The sequence below is a fragment of the Sorex fumeus genome, unplaced genomic scaffold (assembly GCF_029834395.1).
Source record: "Sorex fumeus unplaced genomic scaffold, SorFum_2.1 ptg000038l, whole genome shotgun sequence".
Lineage (NCBI taxonomy): Eukaryota > Metazoa > Chordata > Mammalia > Eulipotyphla > Soricidae > Sorex > Sorex fumeus.
The window spans coordinates 6,362,244-6,385,740 of NW_026606095.1; the positions used below are offsets into that span (position 1 = coordinate 6,362,244).

Genomic DNA, 23,497 nt, shown 5'->3' on the forward strand with positions numbered 1-23,497 from the left:
ACACACACACATATATATACACACACAAATAGAATACTGCTCAGCTGTAAGAAAAGATGAAATCATGCAATTTGATGCTACATGAAAGAATCTGGAGGAGAATCATGCTGAGTGAAGTTAGAAGAGGCTGGAGCAATAGCACAGCGGGCACGGCATTTGCCTTGCACACGGCCAACCTAGGTTCAATTCTCAGCATCCCATATGGTCCCCTGAGCACCACCAGGAGTAACTCCTGAGTGCAGAGCCAGGAATAATGCCTGTGCATCGCCAGACGTGACCCAAAAAAATAAGAAAAAAAAAGAGAGAGAGAAGGGGCTCATAAGATCTCCCTTATATGTGGAATATTAAGAAGTGTAGGAGAGGAATAATAAGTGCCCAAAGGTAACAGAAACTGAGAACTGGTCTTCAGTAAGAAGCTTACCATGGGTAAGAGTAGCAGGGGCTCTGGGGCATGGACAGTGAAACAATGGTGGAAGGAAGTAGACACTCAGGTGTAGAATGTGGTACTGAATCATTTATGTATGAAGCCCTACCATTAACAGTATTGTAAACCATGGCGCCTACAATTTATTTATATTTATATCTATACTTATACTTATATCTAGACCAAGATGACTGCCCTCCGACGTCCTGATGGATCCATCACGTCCTCCAGAATGGCAATGGAGAAGATTATCCATGACTACTACTCAAATCTCTTCGATAGCCATGTCCACTTGCCGACATACCAAATTCCACAGGATGGATATGTCATTCCCAATGTTCCCCCTTCCAAAATCAGACACGCCATTTCGTCGGTAAAGAAACAAACAGCACCCGGCCCAGACAAGGTCAGACCTGAACACCTGAAGAACCTGCCGTCAGTACTCATCAATACACTGGCTCGGCTCTTCACTCGCTACCTGTCTGAATGCAAGGTTCCGTCCCGATGGAAAACCAGCAGGACCGTACTACTGTTCAAGAAGGGAGACATCCATGACATTGGCAACTATCGCCCGATCTGCCTATTGTCTGTCATCTACAAGTTGTTCACTCGAGTCATCCTAAATAGGATTGGCAGAACACTAGATGAAGGACAACCATGCGAGCAAGCAGGGTTCCACAAAGGATTCAGCACCATCGACCATATCCACACAATAACCAAACTCATTGAGGTTTCTCGGGAGTTCAAGATGCCGCTCTGTTTAACGTTCATTGATTTAAAGAAGGCCTTTGATTCTGTTGAGACGGAAGCTGTCATTGAAGCCCTAGCCAATTGGGGCATTCAAGCCCAATACATCAGAATCCTCCGTGAGCTGTATTGCGGATTCACTACCAGGATCTCACCATTCTACAAAGAAGTGATCGTTGATGTCAAGAGAGGGGTGCGGCAGGGTGATACCATTTCACCGAATCTCTTCAGTGCCACCCTCGAGAACATCATGCAACGACTGGAATGGGAAGGAATGGGAGTGAAGATAGATGGTCGGCAACTACACTACCTCCGCTTTGCTGATGACATTATTTTAATAACACCAAACATCAGCCAAGGGGCACAAATGCTGGCCGACTTTGACCGTGAGTGTGGAAAGGTAGGACTACAGCTGAATCTTACAAAGACAATGTTTATGAGAAACAGCCTCGTTCCTGACGCCCCATTCGCTCTCAACGGAATGACCATCTCCGAATGCAACAGCTATGTGTACCTAGGTCGAGAGGTCAACATGACAAATGACCTGGCACCCGAGCTGCGCAGGAGGAAGAGAGCGGCTTGGAACGCCTTCAAGAACGTCGAAGAAATAGCTAAGAGGATGAAGAACCTCCGGCTCCGGGCACATCTCTTTGATTCCACTGTTCTTCCTGCATTAACATATGCCTCAGAGACCTGGGCCCTACGCAAACAAGATGAGAACGCCATTCAGGTCTCCCAAAGAAGAATAGAAAGAGCTATGCTTGGAATATCACGTTTCACTCAAATGAGAGAAAGAATCCGGAGTTCTGACATGCGTCGACGATCAAGAATCAGGGACGCTGTCTCATTTGCCAATGTGTCGAAAATCAGATGGGCTGGTCACATAATGAGATTTAAAGACGACCGCTGGACTAGAGCTGTTACGGACTGGATTTCACGGGATGTCAAAAGACCGCGTGGCCGCCCACCTACCAGATGGTCAGACTTCTTCGTCAAGATCATGAATGATCGGTTTGAGGCTCTTCATGTTCCGGGAGCGAACAGATGCCATTGGGCTACACTAGCACGCGACAGGGACAAATGGAGACATTACTGGCGCCCGCTCAAGCAAATCGACGACTAATGGGAAGTTAAGTGATTAAGTGATCTATACTTATTTATTTATTGCTTTTTGGGTCACATTGGCGATACACAGGGGTTATTCCTGGCTCATGCACTTGGGAATTACTCCTGGAAGTGCTTGGGGAACCATATGGGATGCTGGGAATAGAACCCGGATAAGCTGTGTGCAAGGCAAATGCCCTACCCACTATGCTATCACTCCAGTCCCAGGCACCTGTAATTTAAAAAATATTTTTTTAAAGGATAAAGCCCAGAATTCCCTCTCTTGGACTTGGGAATGGGAGGGACTGGGGAGCAAGGGTAAGGCAGAGCTTCACAGAATAGGGGCCAGACCACAGCAGTGTTCTGCTCGAAGCCAAGGAATTTCCAGAAACAAATGTGAAATACTTGCCCTAAGTGCACACAGAACAGTGGCCTGGTCTTCCCCTTAGATGGGCTCTTTCAAAGAGTGCTTGGGAGTTTCACCTGCTAGGAGTCTGTCTGCTTATGACATTGTTGATCAAATATGTGCTGCAGAGCTACATATATGAGAAGGATTCTAGGTGCTGACACCACTAGAGAAAGTATTAACAGCTCGTGTGTGTGTGTGTGAGAGAGAGAGGGAGAGAGAGAGAGAGAGAGAGAGAGAGAGAGAGAGAGAGAGAGAGAGAGAGAGAGAGAGAGAGAGAGGCTTCTTTATATTCTTTATATTGCATTCTTAGGGAAGTTTCTTTTTTTTATTTTTTTTTTTAGTGAAACACCATGAGGTACAGTTGTAGACTTACAAATTTTTGTGCTTGGGGTTCAGTTATACAATGATCGAGTACCCATCCCTCCACCAGTGCCCATTCTCCACCACCACTGATCCCAGTATCCCTCCCAGCCCCCAAACCCCCCATCCCACCCTGCCTCTGTGGCAGGGCATTCCCCCTTGTTCTCTCTCTCCTTTTGGGTGCTGTGGTTTGCAAAAGAGGCATTGAGTGGCAATCATATTTGGTCTATAGTCTACTCTCAGCTGTGTGCTTAGGGAAGTTTCTTAAGAGGTTACTCCCACTATGTCCAGCAGTGGTGGGGGACCACGCATTGTCGGCCATCAAACCCAGGTTTCCTGCATACAAGCCATGAACATTGGCCCTTTGAGCTGCCTCCCTGACCCAGGAGGTGACATTTAAACTGACAAATGACAACAAGAAGAATTCAATTGGGTTAATATATCAGGAAGAGTGTGACCGTTGGGAGAACTATGGGGTTTCTGGGGGTGGTAATGGCAAGAATGGGATGAAGGCAACCCAGATTAGAGCCTCCAGTGGAGCTACTTAGTGAGGATGAGAGAACAAGAGGCAGAGGAGACTACAATTAGGATGGCTCTTTTGATTAAAACACATCTGTTGGCTGTCAAGTGTTAACTATTAACTTAAGCCAGGCATCCAGTTTCCAAGCAAAGGATCATTGGCTTCTTGGCACCACAAAAGGAAAATGCCCCATCAAATGAGGTATCTGCTAATTGGACAAGGTTGGGATGCTTTTTTCCTGGTTACCTGTTAATTCTCCAAAGGCCCATCCCGTGAATGCACAAGCCGGCACATAATATGACAGTTGGACAATGGCCCTGGCTAACTGTCATTAGCCATGTGTGCCACGAGAAGGTTAAGTTGTTACTGACTTCCTGGTTCTAATTTGCATTTCAACATTCAAGGGGGTAATTACTAGAGTCAGTCCTAAGGCATAATTGACATGTTTTATGTTTGAAATCTCAGTAGGTCAAACTTCCCATTTGTAAAACTTTTCATTTGCTCCTTTGCCGAGCACATAAAATGAATTTACTTCTGAACTGAGACCTTGTATGCCAAATTTTTACAGCCTTAAATATAGTATTTTATCACTACTATAAATGGTTCTTGACTCACCTCCCACAGACCCTTCAGTGCTAAAGACAAGAGACCTCCCTAATTCATTTCTTTCAAATCATAGACGATTTCTAAGTTGAAGCCAGTTCATTTGGATAATATTTCAAAGGTAAAAACTGCATTTATGCTAAACATAATAAATCTGAAATTTTACAATTGTCCAGGGCAGTTAGTTTGATTGTACTAGGCTTTTTAATAGGCACCCCTTCAAAGAAACCTCCTTTATCTTTCAAGACTTACCCTCAACTATCACATAAAAACTCTGTCAGCACTGCAATGTTCAGGACTTGGTAATAATATGGAGGCTATATTTCTTGAGTTGATTTTTTTTTATAGTGAAGCATTCAGGTTTCTAGCAATTATTTTGGGGCATAAAGTTCCATCATGATAATAAATCAAGCTGTCAGCCTTCTCTGGTCCAAATTTGAGGTTGGAGAGATGGAGAAACATTTCTCCTCGAATGTTCCACCCTTGGCACCTCCATGGTATACACACTACCTCTCTGGAGGTAATGCCACACTTGTCCTTGTGTTTGTTCTTGTCCTGATGATCTGATGGCATGGTACAGCTCAGACAGACTTGCTCCTCTGCATGGCTCAACTGGCTGTCCTCAGCCCTGGGGGCCTTGGAGCAGGGGCTGAGCGGTAGATATCCCGGGTGGCCTATAGCACGCAGAACATTACTCATTCGTCTCACCTAGTGGTGGATAAAGAACTGTTGGGCTACACTCTTGTCATGAAACATATTGGAAACACAAAGTTGGCTGCAGCAGCCAGTTAGAGACACAGCTGGGCGGGAAAGGCTTGCGCAGTGCTCCTAATGTCACCTCTGAGGACATGACTAATGTTCAGGCGATGTCAGCGTCGCTATCCTTGGCCGTCCGAGATTTCAACTTTGGGTACTTGGCGAAGAGGTGCGAAATGAGACCTGACCCCGTGCAGACTCTCTGTCCCTGAGCCCACTGCCGTTTCCAGACTGTGTTTGCATTCCACTTCTCAGGTTCTGGGCTGGCCCGCTGTGTTGGGAGCTGAGCTGAAGGCTGTGGGCAGGCTGCGAGCCAAGAGTGCTTGGATGAAGGTTGCTGGGAGACTTCATGGAAAGAAGGTTCTGGATTCTGACCAAATAAGTCCCCCATGGACTTCTGGAAGGCTGAGATGGCAGGCTTGAGGGATGCAGATGCACTTCACTGACTCCTGACTCTGAGGTCTGCCTGCTGAGCAGCTGGGTATCAACATGCTATGTTCCTGCCTCCCCCGTTCTCACCCCCTCTACTCAGCTCCTGTCTGATCCTGTGTCTGTTCTGTGACTTCAGCCCATTGTTTTTGCCTCACCCCATGGAGTAGCTGGCAAAGGATGGTGACTTGTTTGTGTGGCAGTAGCAAGGGCAGAGGGAACATCAGGGGAAGATGAGCCCAGCTAACAGGAGGCACAAAAGCCACAGGATTTTTTTTTCACACTTACTTAGTGGCAGGTATCATGTTCAGTCTTTAGGACACAAATTATTGGTGAGGCCTCAGATATTTCAACAGGCCTCTTGATGATGGCAACTAGAATCGGAAAGAAGGTGAAAATGCAGAGAAAGCAAAGTTCACTCTTTTCTATTATCAATGAAAGGGTCTCTTAGGTTTTTTTTTATTATTATTATTTTTTGGTCTTTAAGAGCTCAAGATATGAGTATCTTTCTTGCTTTTATTATAATCTCTGGAGTCACTTTAGGAGGTAAAGGAAGGCAAGTCACAGATGTTTTCCTCTATAAAACAGGATGGAATTAAGAAATGAAAAATGCATGGGACTTGCCAAAAGATTTCCAGGGAGGGTAAGATGGAGATAAATGATTTTATGATTTCAGACTCCATTTTCTAAAATCCTACAAAATCAGAGAAGATGTGACCCTCTGAAGTCCTGGTCACAGTGCTGGCCACACTTTCACTGTTATCTGATACTCAATAGCTAAATGGGATAGCTGAGATCTTGGTTGCAAGATATTTCATAAAAATCAAAGATATCTCAGTAAACATAATCTGACAATATTTTTATATCTTATTATATTATTTTTTCCCATTTTCTGGCGGGGGAGGGGGAAGGGCTGCCCAAACTTGGCTGTGCTCAGAGCTTACTCCTGGCTCTATGCTCAGGGATCACTCCTGGCAGGACTTAGGAACACATGTATGGTGCTGGGAATTGAATCAAGGCTGGAGGTGTGCAAGGCAAATGTCTTAATCCCTATATTACTCTCTGGCCCTCCTTCATTTTCTTTAACATTGCTCAAGCCTGGCAGAACTAGAGACCACCAAGGCCGTACACAGTGATGTCAGGAGGTGACAGAGATTAAAACCAGGGCCCTGTGTGTGCTGGGCTTGTGCTCCTGCACTTGAGATTCTCCCCAGCCTCAGCTTATTATTCCTAAACATGAAAAACAGACATTTTTATTTGTTTCCAGATGTCTCTATAAGGGTAAAAATTATCTCACCAGTCCAAACTGCCTCCTGTCCCTGGGAACTTAATGTCCCAGATTCCCACATTACTGTCAGGAACCCCTCTTCTATGAACTTTTGTTTCACTGGGTTTGTTTTGGAAGTACTGGGCTCACTAATCTTTCTGCAAGCAAACGTGATCCAGACAGCCTTGGCTCCGAGCTCAACTTTGCAGGTCAGTTACGCAACAAGTAGGAGGAACTTTGATTATACCCAGCTTATGGGGAAAACAGCGTAATAACATGAAGAGCCAAGATGATGAGCTAATTGCTTTAGAATTAAGCTGAGGACACCTCATCAGTATTTGCTACTCCCTCGTCACCACAGAATGTGAACTTCGGTGGGGAAGGAGGACCAAAGGAAAATGGAAGCAATACAAGCAAAGGCCATAATCAATGAAAACAGCATGGATGATCAGACTGTCCAGGGCTTTCACTTACATTCTCTGGCAAAATGGTATATAAATGTGGTCTGCTTGGGAAACACAAATGTTTGGCTATTTTGTGGGTTTGGAACCAGGCAGTTATGTTTGACAACTCTACAGTTGTGTGACTTTGGTCATATTATTTAGAGCCTCAGGACTTGGTTTTCTCATTTACAGACATGGGGAAAGGCTTTGTGCACAGAGAATTACATTCAGGATTAGAGGTCAAGTTTATGAAGTCTGATCACCTAGCCAAGCTCCAAGCATGGAATGGGCAGTAGCTTCTAACCAAGCATGGAATGGGCAGTAGTTATCACAGAGCTGTCTAGTACATACATCTGACAAAGAGCAAAAGCCAATCATTTCTCCTACAAAGACAGAGTAAACAAAGGAAATCACAAGGTGTGCAAGACTGTACAACTGCTGTGTCAGTTCTCACATGCATAAAATAGGTCAGGTTTTAATACCATCTAATGCCCAGTTTCCCTGTCTGTAAAAATCATCGGGTTGTGCAGATGGAGGAAGTGAAAACATATCACCTGCATAAGAGTTTCGCAGATGAATGATGATGCTGGATAAATATTAGGTTGGAAAGTCCTATTATTTGTGGAATGAACTGAACAAATGATGGGGAAGAAGAAAACACAAGAGAGTGAAATAAATATTTGCTAAGTAAATTAATAAAGCCACAATGAATAAGAGAAAATAAAACTGCAAAACTTCTGCAAATTCCTCCAACATTGGTCCTCTTCTTTTTTATTTTTTAAGGGTTTTTTTTTCTCCAAGCCCTTACTTTTGAAAATGAAGGGGAGAGTGAGACTTTGATGAATAAAAAAATAAAAACTAACATTTTTTAAAAGACAGAGCTATCTGATAGAACGTATTTATTTCTCTTTCCTTCAGCTTACTGGTGGCAGTCTGTTTAGATTCTGAGTTTTCTTCTGAAGCGGACATGAGTTTGGTCTTTTAAAGAGAAGAGGCATCGCATACTGCCCTTCCCATCTCTTCGTGAACATGATGAAAAACTACCCAGATCAGGTATTAAACATGACTGGACAGTGGGTGATGTTCTAAACCCCTGGAGAGAAGGTCCTTTAAGAATGGTTAGTTTCAGAGGCCAGAGTGATTTAGTGGGCGGGCTTTGCCTTGCATGTGGTTGATCTGGGTTAGATTCCCTGCACCCGATATGGTCCCCTGGAATAATTCCCATCAAGAATAATTCCTGAGTGCAGAACCAGGAATAACCCCTGGGTATTGCTTGGTGTGGCCTGAAAACAATAAAGAAACTAAACAAGAATGGTGAGTTTCAGAGCCCAAGGCAAAGGGTGCACAGGCAGAGGGTCTACTTTGTCACTGTGATGTTGATCCTGATGCTCTTCACATGCACCAAGCATGAGCCCAGTAGCTCAGTGGCCTGGCACTCCTGTCCCTGCAGCGAAGTGTTTAACCTCACACATAGCGAAGTGTTTAACTTCACACATAGCCAGCTGTGTGTGAGCACTGTGACTAAGAAGATGTGACATTGCTGTGTCCAGGAATGCGGCCCCTGGCAAGCAGATGCATGAGTTTCACGGTGCTCCAACGAGCACTGCAACCAGAATGTATGTGAGCATAAGTAAAGGAGTGCAAACACTAAAAAACCAGTCAAACATGACTACTCTGTGTATGTTGTGTGTGTGTGTCTGTTGTGCAAGAGAGAGAAAAGGGGAGAGAGAGAGGAGAGGACAATGTTTGAGGCACTGCTTCTCAGAGCCCTCCATAATGACATTCTTGGTCCACTAAGACTTTGCTCTTGGAAGAAAGCCACTATGTGCTACCTATAATCTATATCATGAGATAATGTTCCTTTTAATTGAGGGAGGAGTGCTAAGGTCAGTTATCTGGAATTCTGTGCAGAAGGTATGTCTCTTCTCCTTTAATTATTTGTTTATTTTCATATGCACAAACTCATGGATTTTTATTTTATTCTTTATCTTTCAGTCTTATACTATTTTATGTATGCTTTTGCTTTTTTTACATTTTTCATCTTTTTTTACACCTGTGAACTGACATCCATCCTGCATACTGGTTCATGGACTGGAAAATTTTTAATTTAATTTAATTTTATTGGGTGGGGGGTTATTCGCCACACCCAGTGGTTCTCAGGAATAATCCCTGGCAGTGCTCAGGGATCATATGTGGTGCTGAGGATTGAATGGGGTTGGCAGCAATCAGTATTCAAGGTGAGCACCTTAACCCCTATACTATCATTCTGTCCCTTAGACTGGAAATTTTAATCAAGGTGATAGACCAGTGCTAGTACATACCTGTGGACTAGCATGAGTTCACAGACTGGTAGTTGAAGAATGCTGGCTAAACTATTCCAATTTGGGGCAGGAGAGATAGTAGAGTGGATAGGGCACTTGTCTTGCATGCAGCTAGCACCATTTCCATTCCTGGAACCCCACAAGGTCCCCTGAGTACTGTCATGAGTAGGCCTTGAGTGTTGATGGGTATGGCCCCAAAACCAAAAGTATAAAATAAAATAAATTATTTCAGACTGTTTATTGGGAACCCTTGCAGTTCCCCGCACTGCCCTTTTGACATATACCCATCATTCCGGTTCTTTTTTTTCTCTTCAATACTTTCATAAATTCTAAGACATGAACTCATCCTGTGTATTTCCTGCTTCAGTCACAGGCTGACCCAATTTTCCAGTAAAATTTGTAACTTTCCTTGATATATGTTACTGTCACTGTCACTGTCCTCCCGTTATTCATAGATTTTGCTCTCGCGGGCCCAGTAACATCTCCATTTTTTTTGAGACTTGTTACTGTGTTTGGCATATCGAATACGTAACGGGGAGCTTGCCAGGCTTTGCCGTGAGGGCGAGATACTTTTGGTAGCTTGCCAGGCTCTCCGAGGCGGTGGAGGAATCAAACCCGGGTTGGCCGGGCCGGCTGTGTGCAAGGCAAACGCCCTACCGCTGTGCTATCACTCCAGCCCGATATATGTTACTAGAGAACAGTATTAGAAATCAAGACCTGGGCATTCGTTGTGCTTATGTTTCCTGTGGTGTTATTGTTTCTGGACCCTCTCAGCAGACAGAGCATGAGTATTTCTTTTACTCAAACTTAAGTTTTCAGGCCAACAGAAAGGCTGAAATAGCAATTCAATAACAACTGTATATGCTACACCTAGATCCTTCTTTGTCTGGACAATTTGAAACATATGATAGATATCATGACATTTCATCCCTAAATACTTTGTCAAGTGTTTCAGGAATAAAGAAACTACTCTTATTTTAAACAATACAATTGCTGCATCTGAGGAAATGTTAACTCAGCAATAGTATCTAGCTATATTCTGCACTGTCCTCCCATTGTTCATCGATTTGCTCGAGCGGGCCCTGTAACGTCTCCCCGCACTGCCCTTTTGGCATATAGAATACATCACGGGTAGCTTGCCAGGCTTTGCCGGCAGGAAAGATACTCTCGTAGATTGCCGGGCTCTCCAAGAGGGGCAGAGGAATCGAACCTGGGCCAATCAGGTGGGCCATGTGCAAGGCAAACGTCCTACCTGCTGTGCTATTGCTCAGCCCAGCTATATCCTAATATTTCTAATTGGTCACAAATAACTTTTAAAAGGAAAAATCCAAGCTCTGATAAATATTTGTGCATTTTTGTTTGTTCTTTTCTCTGTTATTTTTTATTTGACTCTTTTACTTATTTTCCCTTATATCACAAAACAATTTTAAGAATATAGGTATGATTCTCTCTTCTTTGATAGATACGTCACACTATAGACCTATTTTCATATATCTTAAGACTTTCCCCATATCCTCTTTCACCTTACTTTTTCTTTCTCTCTTTCCTTTTAGTATCAATTTTGATGCATGGGTTATTTTTATTAGTTGTAGTTAATTTGTTATCATCAATATTTTCCATGTTGAAATTGGCCAGTGGGAACCTATCTATTTTATTTATTGGGCCATATGTTATGAATGTGTAAGGCACTTACTTGTTTCAAAATAAAATAAAATGAAAAAAGAAATACTTTTTAAACGTCATATCCTTACCCTTTATTCTGCACAGGTAGCTATTTTCATTAGTTTCTGATTTATTCTTTCTATATTTATTGTTTCAAAATAAACAGAAAATGTATACTCATACACATATATTTTATTTTACCATCTTCTACCTGACTGTAGCATGAAATAGGTATCAGTTCATATAGACCATTTCTGTTCTTTACATGACCGTACGAACAGTACTCCATTCTGTAGTATATCTCAGTTTATTTAACCAGTTCTCTATGAATAGACATGTAGGTTGGTTCAAATAGTTCACACCACAAATAATGCCACAGTGAATTATACTGTGAATCATGAACATTTGCTTTATATGAGACTCATTAGAAACAGAAATTATTTTTTCTTTGCTTTTTTTTTCCTTTCGCTTTATTGGGTCACACCCAGCAATGCACAAGGTTTACTCCTGATTCATGCACTCAGGAATTACTCCTGGTGGTGCTTGGGGGACCATATGGGATGCTGGAAATCAAACCTGGGTCAGCTGTGTGCAAGGTAAACGCCCTACCCGCTGTGTTATCACTCGAGCCCAGAAACAGAAATTCGTAGGCCCTACTCTGCACCTATAAATCAGAATGTGCATGTTAACAATGGCTCCCCACTTACACACACCCTGCCCACACAAGCACACTTGATTTATGTACAAATTGAAATTTTAGAAGTACTAGTTTATCAATCACAGGATTTCATGGAAAATACACAAAGAGAAACTATTTCATCAATCTTTTAGGTTGGGTTTTCTTTTTATTATTTATAGACCCAAATTGTTATTATTTTTTAATGTTTTGCCTTAATTTACATTAAGAGCTACATTGAAATTTACTGGCCTTCTGATTTTTAATTTTGCATACAATTTAACCATACTATGGTGATATAGGCTATCTCTATCATCTTGTGCTTTTGTTTTTGGTTTTGAACCACACCTGACAGTGCTCAGGGTTTAATGTCTAGCTCCTGATTCTGTGCCCAGGGATCACTTTTGCACTTATATAGGGTGCAAGGGATTGAACCTGGGTCAACTGTGTAGAAGGCAAAAACCTTCCTTGCTTCCTTTCGGATCCCATGTCGTCGTCGTCGTCCTCTTCTTCTTCTCCTTCTCCTTCTTCTTCTCCTTCTTCTTCTTCTTCTTCTTCTTCTTCTTCTTCTTCTTCTTCTTCTTCTTCTTCTTCTTCTTCTTCTTCTTCTTCCTCCTCCTCCTCCTCTTCCTCCTCCTCCTCCTCCTCCTCCTCCTCCTCCTCCTCCTCCTCCTCCTCCTCCTCCTCCTCCTCCTCCATGTCGATTTATTCTTGAGAACTTTCTTTTTTCTTTTTCTTTTCTTTCTTTTTTTAAATTTTTATCAGTGAGACACCATGAGATACAGTTGTAGACTTACAAATTTTTGTGCTTGGGCTTCAATTATACAATGATCAAGTACCCATCCCTCCACCAGTGCCCATTTCCCACCACCAAGGATCCCAGTATCCCTCCCACCCCTCATCCCCCCATCCCACCCTGCCTCTGTGGCAGGGCATTCCCTTTTGTTTGAGAACTTTCTTAACCTCCAAGTTATTGAGTCACAGGTACAATAGAAAACCTTCATGCCCTCAACAAGCTTCTGTGTTCCACATATCAAGTGAGATAGAATAATTAAGTATTTCTTTGCTTGAGTCTATTTATCTCCCTTTACTGTTTATCTTTAATTTACCACTCCTAGAAGTTCAGGACACATAGTCCCAGGCACAGCAATGGTTAAAGAATATATCCACTACCAACTACCTAACAAGAGATAATAAAGGAGTCTTATAAAGTCAGGTGATCTATCCACTGCCTGAAAAGGTACATCTTTCAGAAAGTCTCTATTTGCATTAAGAATAAGCCTGCTATCGAATGTTGATGGTGATAGTGAAGATTACAAAGTGATAATTCCCTGCTGAAGCAATAATATGAGACTGCATTCCAAAAAATAACTTTGTTACAACTCTGAGCAACAATGGAAGATGACATACCCATGGTGCATCCAAGACATCCTTCTTCACAAGGTATGCATCCCTCATAGTCTGGGTCCTGGACCTCACCTATACGTGAGAATTGGAAGAGAATTCACTAAATGGCAACACGCTAATTTCTGTGAAAATATGCTGCTGCAGAGTTTATTTTCCAGAAAACCATAGAGAAATTATGAAACTTAAAACCTGCCTTGAGGATATGTGTGTCACTCTTATTTTCCTCTATATTAATTTAGTATATTGGATCTGCTTGATTGGGTACAAATATAACAAAGGCTATATGGCATGTAACTAGTTTTGAAGGCAAGGTGGTATATCTTATTTATTAAAGAACATTCTGTTTCTGGAAACATAGAATTAGGTTAACATTGAATTAGTATAGATGAATATGCTGCATATTTTAAAAATATGTCCTCCTAAACACTTTTTAAAAGTTTTTTAAATCATGTAATACATTATTCAACGTAAGACAAAAAGAAAGGGAATGGTGCATCTAAATTGCTCTAGAAGCATCTCAGCACTCTCTTCAGCACCAGACCAGTTATCATTCTTCTTAACTTTTTCTTTGTTGGTTTCTTTCTCTTCTTTTACTTTTTGATTTTTGATTTTTTTGTTTACTAATTTTTTTCTTTTTCTATCTGTTCTTTTGTAGTTTTAGTGTTCTATTATTATTTTCGAATGTTATTTTTGTGGCATCACTCGTATACACAGACCAGAGAAAGTCTGAAGTATTCTTACAGGGAAGAAAATAAAGTCACTAAATGAATTTTGTCAATACTTCTCCTTTCACATAACAGAAGAAACTGGGCAGTAACAATAACACTCACTATTCACAGTACGTCTTTACCATTTTCAAGTACTTTTAGTAGATAGGACCCTTATTGGCCTCTCATAGCAACTGTTTTTATACTGTAGTTTTCCTTTCACAAAGCAGACATCAAGGCATGGGGCAATTAGGTTCATTTTGACCAGGGTCTTATAATTAGTCATGGGGAAGGAGGAAATTGTTGACCAGGACTTCCGGATTCTAATCAAACTTTTTCTTCTCTGCCCCCTGGCTACAAAGCCTCCAAGTAAGATCACTTTTGTTGTTGTTGTTGTTGTTTTTAGCTGCACCCCTATACTCTTGAATTGTGTCTGGGGAAACCCAAAGAAAGTTCAGGTCAAAGGAGAGAGGGAGTTCGCTATTATTCCTTCCATAAGACATGTAGTCACCCAGAGTTATTTAGGCTTTGACACTGAAGCCAGGAAAACAATACAACTCTGTGGGGGCAGCTTTGTATTGCATCCTAGTTCAAGGGCAAGTGCCCAGAGCAGTCTCACCTTTCCCACACTCTGATTTCTGGCAGGTGTGGTTGGTCGGTGCTATGAAGTAGCCTCTCCGGCATTGTGTGCAGCTGTTAGTACTGTGACACAGCTCACAGTTGTCTGGACAGGGCAGGCAGACATGTCCCTCTCCCGGGAAGCGACCTTCTGGACACCTCTCCAGACACTTCCCCTGGTCCAGGAAGCGCTCTTGGCCATGCTTATCTGAACAGAGAGGCAATAAAATTAGGAAAAGTGAGCATACAGAATGATCTGTGAAGCTAATACAACCCAAAAGATTTCACTAAAATAAAGATGTGATTTCATGCCTTTGTTCCTTAGGGACCAGAAGTATAAGACCAGATTTAATGAAAAATACAAGATGTATGTATATACTTGTAGTTAGAAATATTTCCTTGTTGGGAATCCTCCTTCAATATTTTTAATGTATTTGATTGAACAATGACTGCTCTCTGGGATGTCACTGCAAACGCCCAAACGACTCTCTGTACCTTTCTGAAAGTTACTGAGCTTCTATCAATGTTGGCTCTAAAAGGACGGTGAGCAGTGCCCGCAGCAGAAGGCTGTGGGAATTTGCTTCTGGCAGGAGCAGATAAATGATCACAATTAATTAACAAACATCAAAATTAATTAAAGAAGATTATAATCAGTTATAAATCAATATATTTTTTAAAACAGAAGATTAATAGGGATGCCCTAGGGGTTTCCTACTCCCACAGTGCTGAGCATTTTGTTTGTGTTTGAGGCATTCACCTCATCAAGGAGTCAGCTTTCCCATCTGCCTCTGCCTCTGCAGAACAGGTAACCTGCCTGATCCAGTATAAGTGGAGTCTCATGTTCACAGATGACATGATCTACTGCATGAAGATCCATAACCAATGCCCTTCAAGATGCAAAGCTGCCAAATTTGTGGTAAAGATAGCAAAAAACCCCTGCATTTTGTGAGTGCAGAAATGGAGTCAGTACAATATTTGATTGAACCAGACGACACTGTGAGCATTCAACTATGTTTAACCCTAAAGACTGTACTCTCAAAAGGTTTCAACTCATTTTCTTATGTAATTAAAGTTTTCTATCAAATTCAGGCACATCCTGGGGTTATGTGCTCAGAAGTAATTTTTTTTTTTTTTTTGGATAGCGATTTTAGGCCAAGAGGGTTTTCACAGGGCGTTTGAAAAAACATGACTGACATGTCCAAGCTCAACTTAGAACATTATCTTCTAAGAGAAGAAGAGTGTTTGGAAGATTTTGTAAAGTGTAGTTTAGATTCTACAACTGTAGCACTGTAGCACTGTCCTCCCGTTGTTCATCGATTTGCTCAAGTGGGCACCAGTAACGTCTCCATTGTGAGACTTATTACTGTTTTTGGCATATTGAATATACACGGGGAGCTTGCCAGGTTCTGCAGTGCGGGCGGGATACTCTCGGTAGCTTGCCGGGGTTTCTGAGAGGGGTGGAGGAAGTGAACCCTGGTTGGCCAGGTGCAAGGCAAACGCTCTACCCACTGTGTTATTGCTCCAGCCCTATCCCTACAACTAGAGACCAATATTGTAATGCATACAACCCAGATTTGGTAAAACAAAGACTCTTACCGAGTCTCAAACTCTCCGGATCTCCTTCCTAGGCACTTTATGAAAGCTGGAAAACCCTATATCCACCAGGACTCATTCAGAAAGGATCCAGGGGCCCAAGGACACTGCTCAACAGGCTAAACACATGAATTTGCATGCAGGAGGCCTGGGTTTCATCCCCAGAGCACAGAGCTGGGAGTAGCCCAGAGCACTGCAGTCAGTGTGTGGTCCCCAAACCAGAACAAACAAAAGAACAAAAGCGGGGTGGGGGGAATCCTGATTTTCAGGGACCAGTTTTTTCTGTCTTAGAGGGTAGCTGTGGGGACGTGCAATGAGAATCTTCCGTCCAGCACAGCCTCTCCGCCTGTGACACTAATTCAGTATCCACAGACTCCGGGGCAACTTGGTCAGAGGAGGGTCTTAACTACATGTCAGTGAAATGATTGAATGAGTGAGCAAATTAATATTCTGTAATATTTCTATTTTCCCCACATATCCAATTGGAGTCACAATTTCAGAATAGAAATTAATGATGAGAGCTTCAGAAACTAGAGGAAATATCTTCCACCCATGTTTTTGGTGCAGAGATGGCTTTATTGCTTGAATCCCTTTGGATATTATAATACGGATGGAAAGGATATAAATTTGAAAGGTCTTGATATTTAAAATGTACAGCTTCTGCAAAAGGAGGTCACAGTCAATAATAATCCCAAAAGGAGGTGGCCATTATCATCCTTTTATTTTATGAGGATGAAGTCAGAATAAAGTAAGATAAAGATAAAATTCTTCAGCAAAGGAGTACCTTATTTACATGACAAAGAAATAAGTTTAAATTCTTTTTTTTTTCCTTTTTGGGTCACACCCAGCGATGCACAAAGGTTACTGAGTGGCTCTGCACTCAGGAATCACTCCTGGCAGTGCTCAGGGGGCCATATGGGATTCTGGGAATCGAACCCGGGTCGGCTGCGTGCAAGGCAAATGCACTACCCACTGTACTATTGCTCCATCCCCAACAAAGAAATAATTTTAATTTATATAAATAAATGTTACCACCTCTTTTTTTACTAATGTACAAGATGTTGAATTTGTTCTTCATTTTACGCAGTTTTATAGCAAGCTAAAATAAAAATTCCATTTCTCTTTCAGAAAAGAAAGTAAATTAAAAGTAAAAATTATGTGACGAAGACATATGATCAAGCTGTAAACTCTAGCCTCAGTTACTTGGTTACATGCTCTTCTACTGATTTTGTCTCATGGTCAATGATAGAACAGTTAGTGGCAGGAACTGGAGAAATGGTGAGAAATTGTTTGACCAGTTACCGTTTGCAGCTCTTTACTGCCAGAACTCCCACGTTTGGAAAAGAAACAAACAAACCCACATCTCTCTCCTACAAATATCCCAGTTATCTATTTTAAATCTGGATCTGTCCCATATGAGGGCAAAGCGGAGGTCAGGCATAGGAAGGAGAGAAGGAAGGTACTCAAGGTCAAACTGGAAGGAACTTGTGGAATCTAATCCAATGACAGCAGAAACTCTGGAGATTGTTAAAATTAAGACATGAAAGGTCATCCTTGTGGGTTTGGGGAAATAATTTACTTTGTGCCTCAGGGCTCAGACAGGTTGTGAATGCAGAGTTCAAAACTGAGAAGACCTTGATAAAGTGTCTATTGTGGTATTTTTGTTTGTTTGTTTTGGGGCTACAGCGAGCAGTGCTCAGGGCTTGCTCCTGTCTCTGCACTGAGGATCACTCCTGGTGAACTTGGGGCACCATGAAAAGTACAGGGGACCAAGCCTGGGTCAGCCATTGCAAGGCAAGTACTCTACCTGCTGTACAATCTTCTGGCCCCGGGTATTTCTTTGGAAGATGGAACATGTCTTCCTTAAATTCCTAGGGCTCTATTTTTATTTCAACACATCTATTAGCTTTATTGTCCATCTCAGGTCTGATATCTTGTTTGCCTGCCCTTTCATTCTCTGGCTCTGGAATACAGCTCAGCATCTTTCTCTCATCTCAGGGGCATCCACAATAATGGGAATGTATGTCCTGACAGTGCCCAGAAACTTCACGCTTGTACACACACTTGAACAGACAGCTGTCTTGTCTCAATCCCTTGTCCCCTGAGTTGAAGTTTTGGAGTCAAACCAAATAACGGCTAGGACAAGTTTGAGACATGCAGCATGAGTTAGTCAGATTTCCTTACCTGTTCCACAGGCAGTGCATTTAGAGGGCTCATTTCCTTGGCATTCTTGGCAGGTGTAGTGGCAGGGATGGCATTCGTTCTGAAAGTTGAATGTCCCCAAAGGACAGTTGGAAATACAGCGACCAGCATCAAAAATCCTAATGAAAAAGCAGACTATGAGGGGCTGGAGCAATAGCACAGTGGGTAGGGCGTTTACCTTGCACATGGCCGCCCCAGGTTCGATTCCCAGCGTCCCATATGGTCCCCCAAGCACCGCCAGGAGTGATTTCTGAGTGCAAAGCCAGGAGTAACCCCTGAGCATTGCCGGGTGTGACTCAAAAAGCAAAAAAAAAAAAAAAAAAAAAGCAGACTATGAAAGTTTGTAAGGGTGACTTTCATTTTTTTTTTCCTTAAATTTTTTTTTCTTAAATTTTTATTAGTGAAACACCATGAGGTACAGTTGTAGACTTACAAATTTTTGTGCTTGGGTTTCAGTTATACAATGATTGAATACCCATCCCTCCACCAGTGCCCATTTTCCACCAGCACGGGTCCCAGTATCCCTTCCACCCCCCAGCCCCCCCCATCCCACCCTGCCTCTATGGCAGGGCATTCCCTTTTGTTCTCTCTCTCTTCTTTTGGGTGTTGTGGTTTGCAAAAGAGGCATTGAGTGGCAATCTCGTTTGGTCTATAATCTACTCTCATCACGCATTTTCCATCTTGAGAGGAACCTCTGAACACCCTTTATTTGGTGCTCCCTTCTCTATCTGAGCTGTCTTTTCCCCTAGCGTGTGCACTGTCCTCAAAGCTATGGAGTAATCCTCCTGGTACTTATCTCAGCTATTCTTGGGTGTTAGTCTCCTATTTTGTTACTTTATGTTCCCCAGATGAATGCAATCTTTCTATGTCTGTAAGGGTGACTTTCTTCCCACATGTGCTCCTGTATGGGAACATGTGGTGATTGTGTTTCACTATACAGGCTTGATTTTGCTGTTTCAGAAGCCAGAGGCATCTTTGAACATGTGGAATATTATTAGTCACATACGCATCCTTGGCCCAAGGTTTAGACCCAACAGCAGCCATGCCAGAAATAAGCAAGGGGGAAAAGATCCTAGCTGTGGTTCTAAATACGCTGATCAGTACTACAGGAAGTAAAGCCATATTTTAGGCCCCAACAAAACTCAGTCAACATAAATCAAGCTCTTTACATTACAGGACAGTAATTTATTATTGTTTGGTTTGGGGGCTGTACCTGATAGTGCTCATGGCTTACTCCTGGCTCTGTGCTCAGGGATCACTCATGATGGGGCTCAAGGGACCCTATGGGATGCTCAGGATCGAATTTGGGTCAATCACGTGAAAGGGAAACGCTACCCATTGTACTATAATTTCAGCTGTAGGATATTTGCAAAAGAGGCTTTTGGGCATATCCACACTTTGCAGAGGAAATGTCAGTTCCAAGGTCTACTGAAGAATAACTTCAAGTTGTCTTACAGTTTAGATGTTACTTATGAACTAGGTCTATGCAAACAACAAGCAATCAACAAACTCTTATTTTGAGTGTCATATTGTTGGCATTTTTGACATGTAGGATACCACTGTCTGTTTTCTAACCATGTTAACATATACTAAAAAGGGCACCACAGATAAATTGACCTGAGGGCTTATCACACCTTTGCTTTTATATACATGCAATGTTTGTCAGCATGTTATTGTTGACATCCCCATAAACTTTGCATTTTTACCTATTCTTCCAAAGTCTTCGCAAGAGAAAATGTGACTCAGTTATGCTCAGAAAATTTTGCTTGGAAAAATACAAAAACTTTACCAGACAGGTAACTCAATGGATGAAATTGGGTGGAACCACTTTCAAGAGTTTCTAATTTAGTATCCTTTGAGAAGAGAGAGTTGATAACGTGAATCTTTGACAAGTTTCTGGAAACATATTATGGTGATTTTTTAAAATTTTATTTTATTTTATTTTATTTTATTTTATCTTATTATCTTATTTTTCCTTTGGGGAACCTGGCAGGCCACCAAACACATCCTGCCCACACGGCAGAGTTTGGCAAACTTCCCGTGTCGTACTCAATATGCCAAATACCAGTAACAATGATGGGTCTCATTCTCCTAATCCTGAAAGAGCATTGAAATGGCTCTTTTAAAATCTCAGGGCTAGGAAGGAGACGTTACTGGTGCCTGCTTGAGGCAATTGAAGAACAACAGGATGATCGTGATTGTGATTTTATTTTTATAAAGTAGTTCATAATATTTTATTACATTTAATATTCAGACATCAATCCCACCATCATAACACCTTCCCAACACAATATTTCGGATATTTCCACCCCGAACCCAAACTCCAGCCCCAAAGTGAAACAAAATAATTCATTTTGTACTGTTTGTTATGAATAAACCTCTGAAAATAATCCAAAAAATTTCTTTAGAGGAAAGTGTGTGAAGATTGTTGTATTTCACAGGGGCCATTAAACCCATCTATAAGAATTACTAACATATTGTTAAAGGTTGAGCCTTAGTTTGCTTTTATATATATATGTATGTATATATCTGTAAAAATATATATATTTCCCCCTAAGATTGGTTGCCTTCTACTTTAAACTCTATCAAATGTAGTGCACTACTTTTGGAATATTAGTGGTGTGAGTTATGAGATATCAAGTGGCCATGAATGTGGTCGCAGAGTCCAGGAATAGGCTCCCTAATCGGTAAGGCTCAGCCCAAGCGTGTGGAGAGCAGCCATGAGTGTGGTGGCAATTGAGTCCTGGAGGTTTTCAGCGTTGGGACTGGCTCTTTGGGGTGGGGAGGGACCTCATCCGCCCCACTGCAGGTTGTCCTGAATAAAACAACCTGGCGCAGGGTCCAGCAGCATGGCTATGGTGACTGGTTTTGTGCTCTCTTCTGAGAGACTTATAGTCTCTGGGTCATGGCCATTGATGAGATTATATGGCACCAGCCAGAGGTGGCTTTTATTATGGTGGTTTAAAGGACACATATAGTCTGGGTGACCGTGGGATTTGTTCAGTGATTCTTATGAGATACAGGTTATGACAATTGGCACCTTTTAGAACTTTCTTAGATTACAGTTGTCCTTGAATAGCAGGGACTTGAACTCAGTGAGTTGAGATCAAACTTAAAATTTTTTTTTCTTTCTTGGGGCTCTGCATTCTTAGATTCAACCGACCACGGATGCTATTTAATTGAATCTTCAGCTGTGGAATCATAGTAGTGGTTGGGGGTTTGACTTGAGGGAGAGCGTGGTTGAGCTAGTGTTCTTCATCCCTGTGCCACCCAAAGTCAGCTGTGGGAAATACTTTATTAGTTGTGAGAAAATAGCACACAAGCACCCAGAGCCAGGTGAGCCCAGAATCTACAGAGAAAGGGAGGTGCTTGCTTCTTCCTTGCCACATCTTTCCAATCAGCATAAAAATCACATGAAAGGTCAGGGATTTGTTTTATTGAAGGGTGGAGGGACACTGACTTTCTTACATCCTACTTCTCAATGGCTAGACCCAGGACTCAGATGGAGACAGTTACTGCATTTTGAAGTTTGGAAATGAGAATGAGGACAAGTTTTTCTGAAGAGTATTGCTAGCACGTTGCATTTTCTTCCCACACCCTGAATGACTGTGTCATTTGTATCTGTTTGGAAAGACACAGCCTCATTGGGTTCTCAGCCTCTGGAATTCTGCTCACCATATCCAGAGTCACTGCAGACACCATCCTTTCACTGGCTGCAGAGCGTAGAGTCTTAGTCATAAGAGGACAGACTGACTTACAGATGGAGAGACACACAGACACAGACACACACAAAAACACACACACATCCCTGGTTGTTTCAAACCAAATTCCCTGCACTATGTTGCTTCCAACTCAGACTTTTAGTTAATGGCACTGATGTCAACAGGGAATATTCCTATCCCCATCCTGGCTTTGGGTTCATATCTTTCATTTGAATGGGTCTTAATTTAAAAAAGAAAAATAAAACTGAAAGTCTTTGTGTAGGAAAAGCTGCCTAAGAGTTTTCTAGTGTTTTGTTTTTATTCTTGTTTTGGGGCCACACCTGGTGACACTCAGGGCTTACTCCTGGCTCTGTGCTCTGGGATCACTACCTGTGGGGTTCAGGGATCACTACCTTAAGTGGAGCCAGAGATCTAACCCATTCCAGTCTCATGCAAAGCAAGCAACTTAGTTGATGTATTATCTTTCTGTCCCTTTCTAAAGTTCTTTTTTCTTTTATCTAAATGCAGAAGTTAATCAGTGTCCTGCCATAAAGGAGAACAGGACATGTTCATTCTTGTTTAGTTTCTTGTTAAGCTCAGTTGGAAATAGGAAAGTGTATTATCATTTTGTTCTTTGTAGCAAGGGATAACTATGGTTTGTGGGAGGAAATTATTTGTCTTGAGGAAGATGGTCTAATAATCTCAAGAGTGTGGATCATTTAATTTTTTGTTTGATTTTGATTTGTTATTGGGACACACCAGCAGTGCTCAAGGGTTACTCCTGGCTCTGCACTCAGGAATTGCACCTGATGGTGGTCAGAGAACCATATGGGATGTTGCAGTTCGAACCCAGGTCAGCTGTGTGCAAGGCAAGCATCCTACCCATTGTACTATAGCTCCAGCCCCAAGGATGTGTATCATTTAAAACTAACCAGAAAACAGAGATTTGGAGGGAAATGACAGTGTTTTACAAAGAGTAAAACATATTCATGTTTATATAGGAAAGTATGTCTTTTTAAAAAGCAATTTGTTTCAAGCATCTTGGTTTACAAACTTGTTACTAGTACAGTTTTATACATAAAACATCCTAGCAACACACCCTCCACTAGTCTTTGCTTTCCTCCATCATTGTCCCAAGTATCCCTACTTCCCTGTGATAAGTTCCTGTGGAAGAACTGCTCTGTTTCTATTGCGTTTGGGCATCTATGATTCCCTTTCTGTGTTTTACATCACACACATGACAGGAATCATTCTCCCTCTCCTTAAAACTTACTTCACTCGGGGCTGGAGAGATAGCTCAGCGGGTAGGGCATTTGTCTTGCATGCGGCCGACCCAGGTTCAATTCCCAGCATCCCTTTATGGACCTCTGAGCACCGCCAGGAGTAACTCTTGAGTGCAGAGCCAGGAGTAACCCCTGTGCATCACTGAGTGTGACCTCCCGCAAAAAAAAACTTACTTCACTCAACTGAATACTCTCTAGATTCATCCACATAGTGCAAATTGCATGATTTCAGATGCCTATTCTACTCTAGTACTTGATTTTAACA

The 23,497-nt window shown here is 42.0% G+C and overlaps 1 protein-coding gene across 1 annotated transcript in view; it reads right to left on the reverse strand.

The window, feature by feature from the left end:
• The window catches only part of PCSK5 (proprotein convertase subtilisin/kexin type 5), a 482,296-nt gene that overhangs the window by 84,520 nt on the left and 374,279 nt on the right, over positions 1-23,497 (reverse strand). Inside the window, exons 22-24 of the mRNA XM_056118773.1 lie at positions 18,231-18,367; positions 14,455-14,661; positions 13,132-13,200 (exon numbers count right to left, since the gene is read on the reverse strand). Coding sequence (XP_055974748.1) covers positions 13,132-13,200; positions 14,455-14,661; positions 18,231-18,367 — 413 coding nt within the window. The remainder of the gene's footprint in view (positions 1-13,131; positions 13,201-14,454; positions 14,662-18,230; positions 18,368-23,497) is intronic.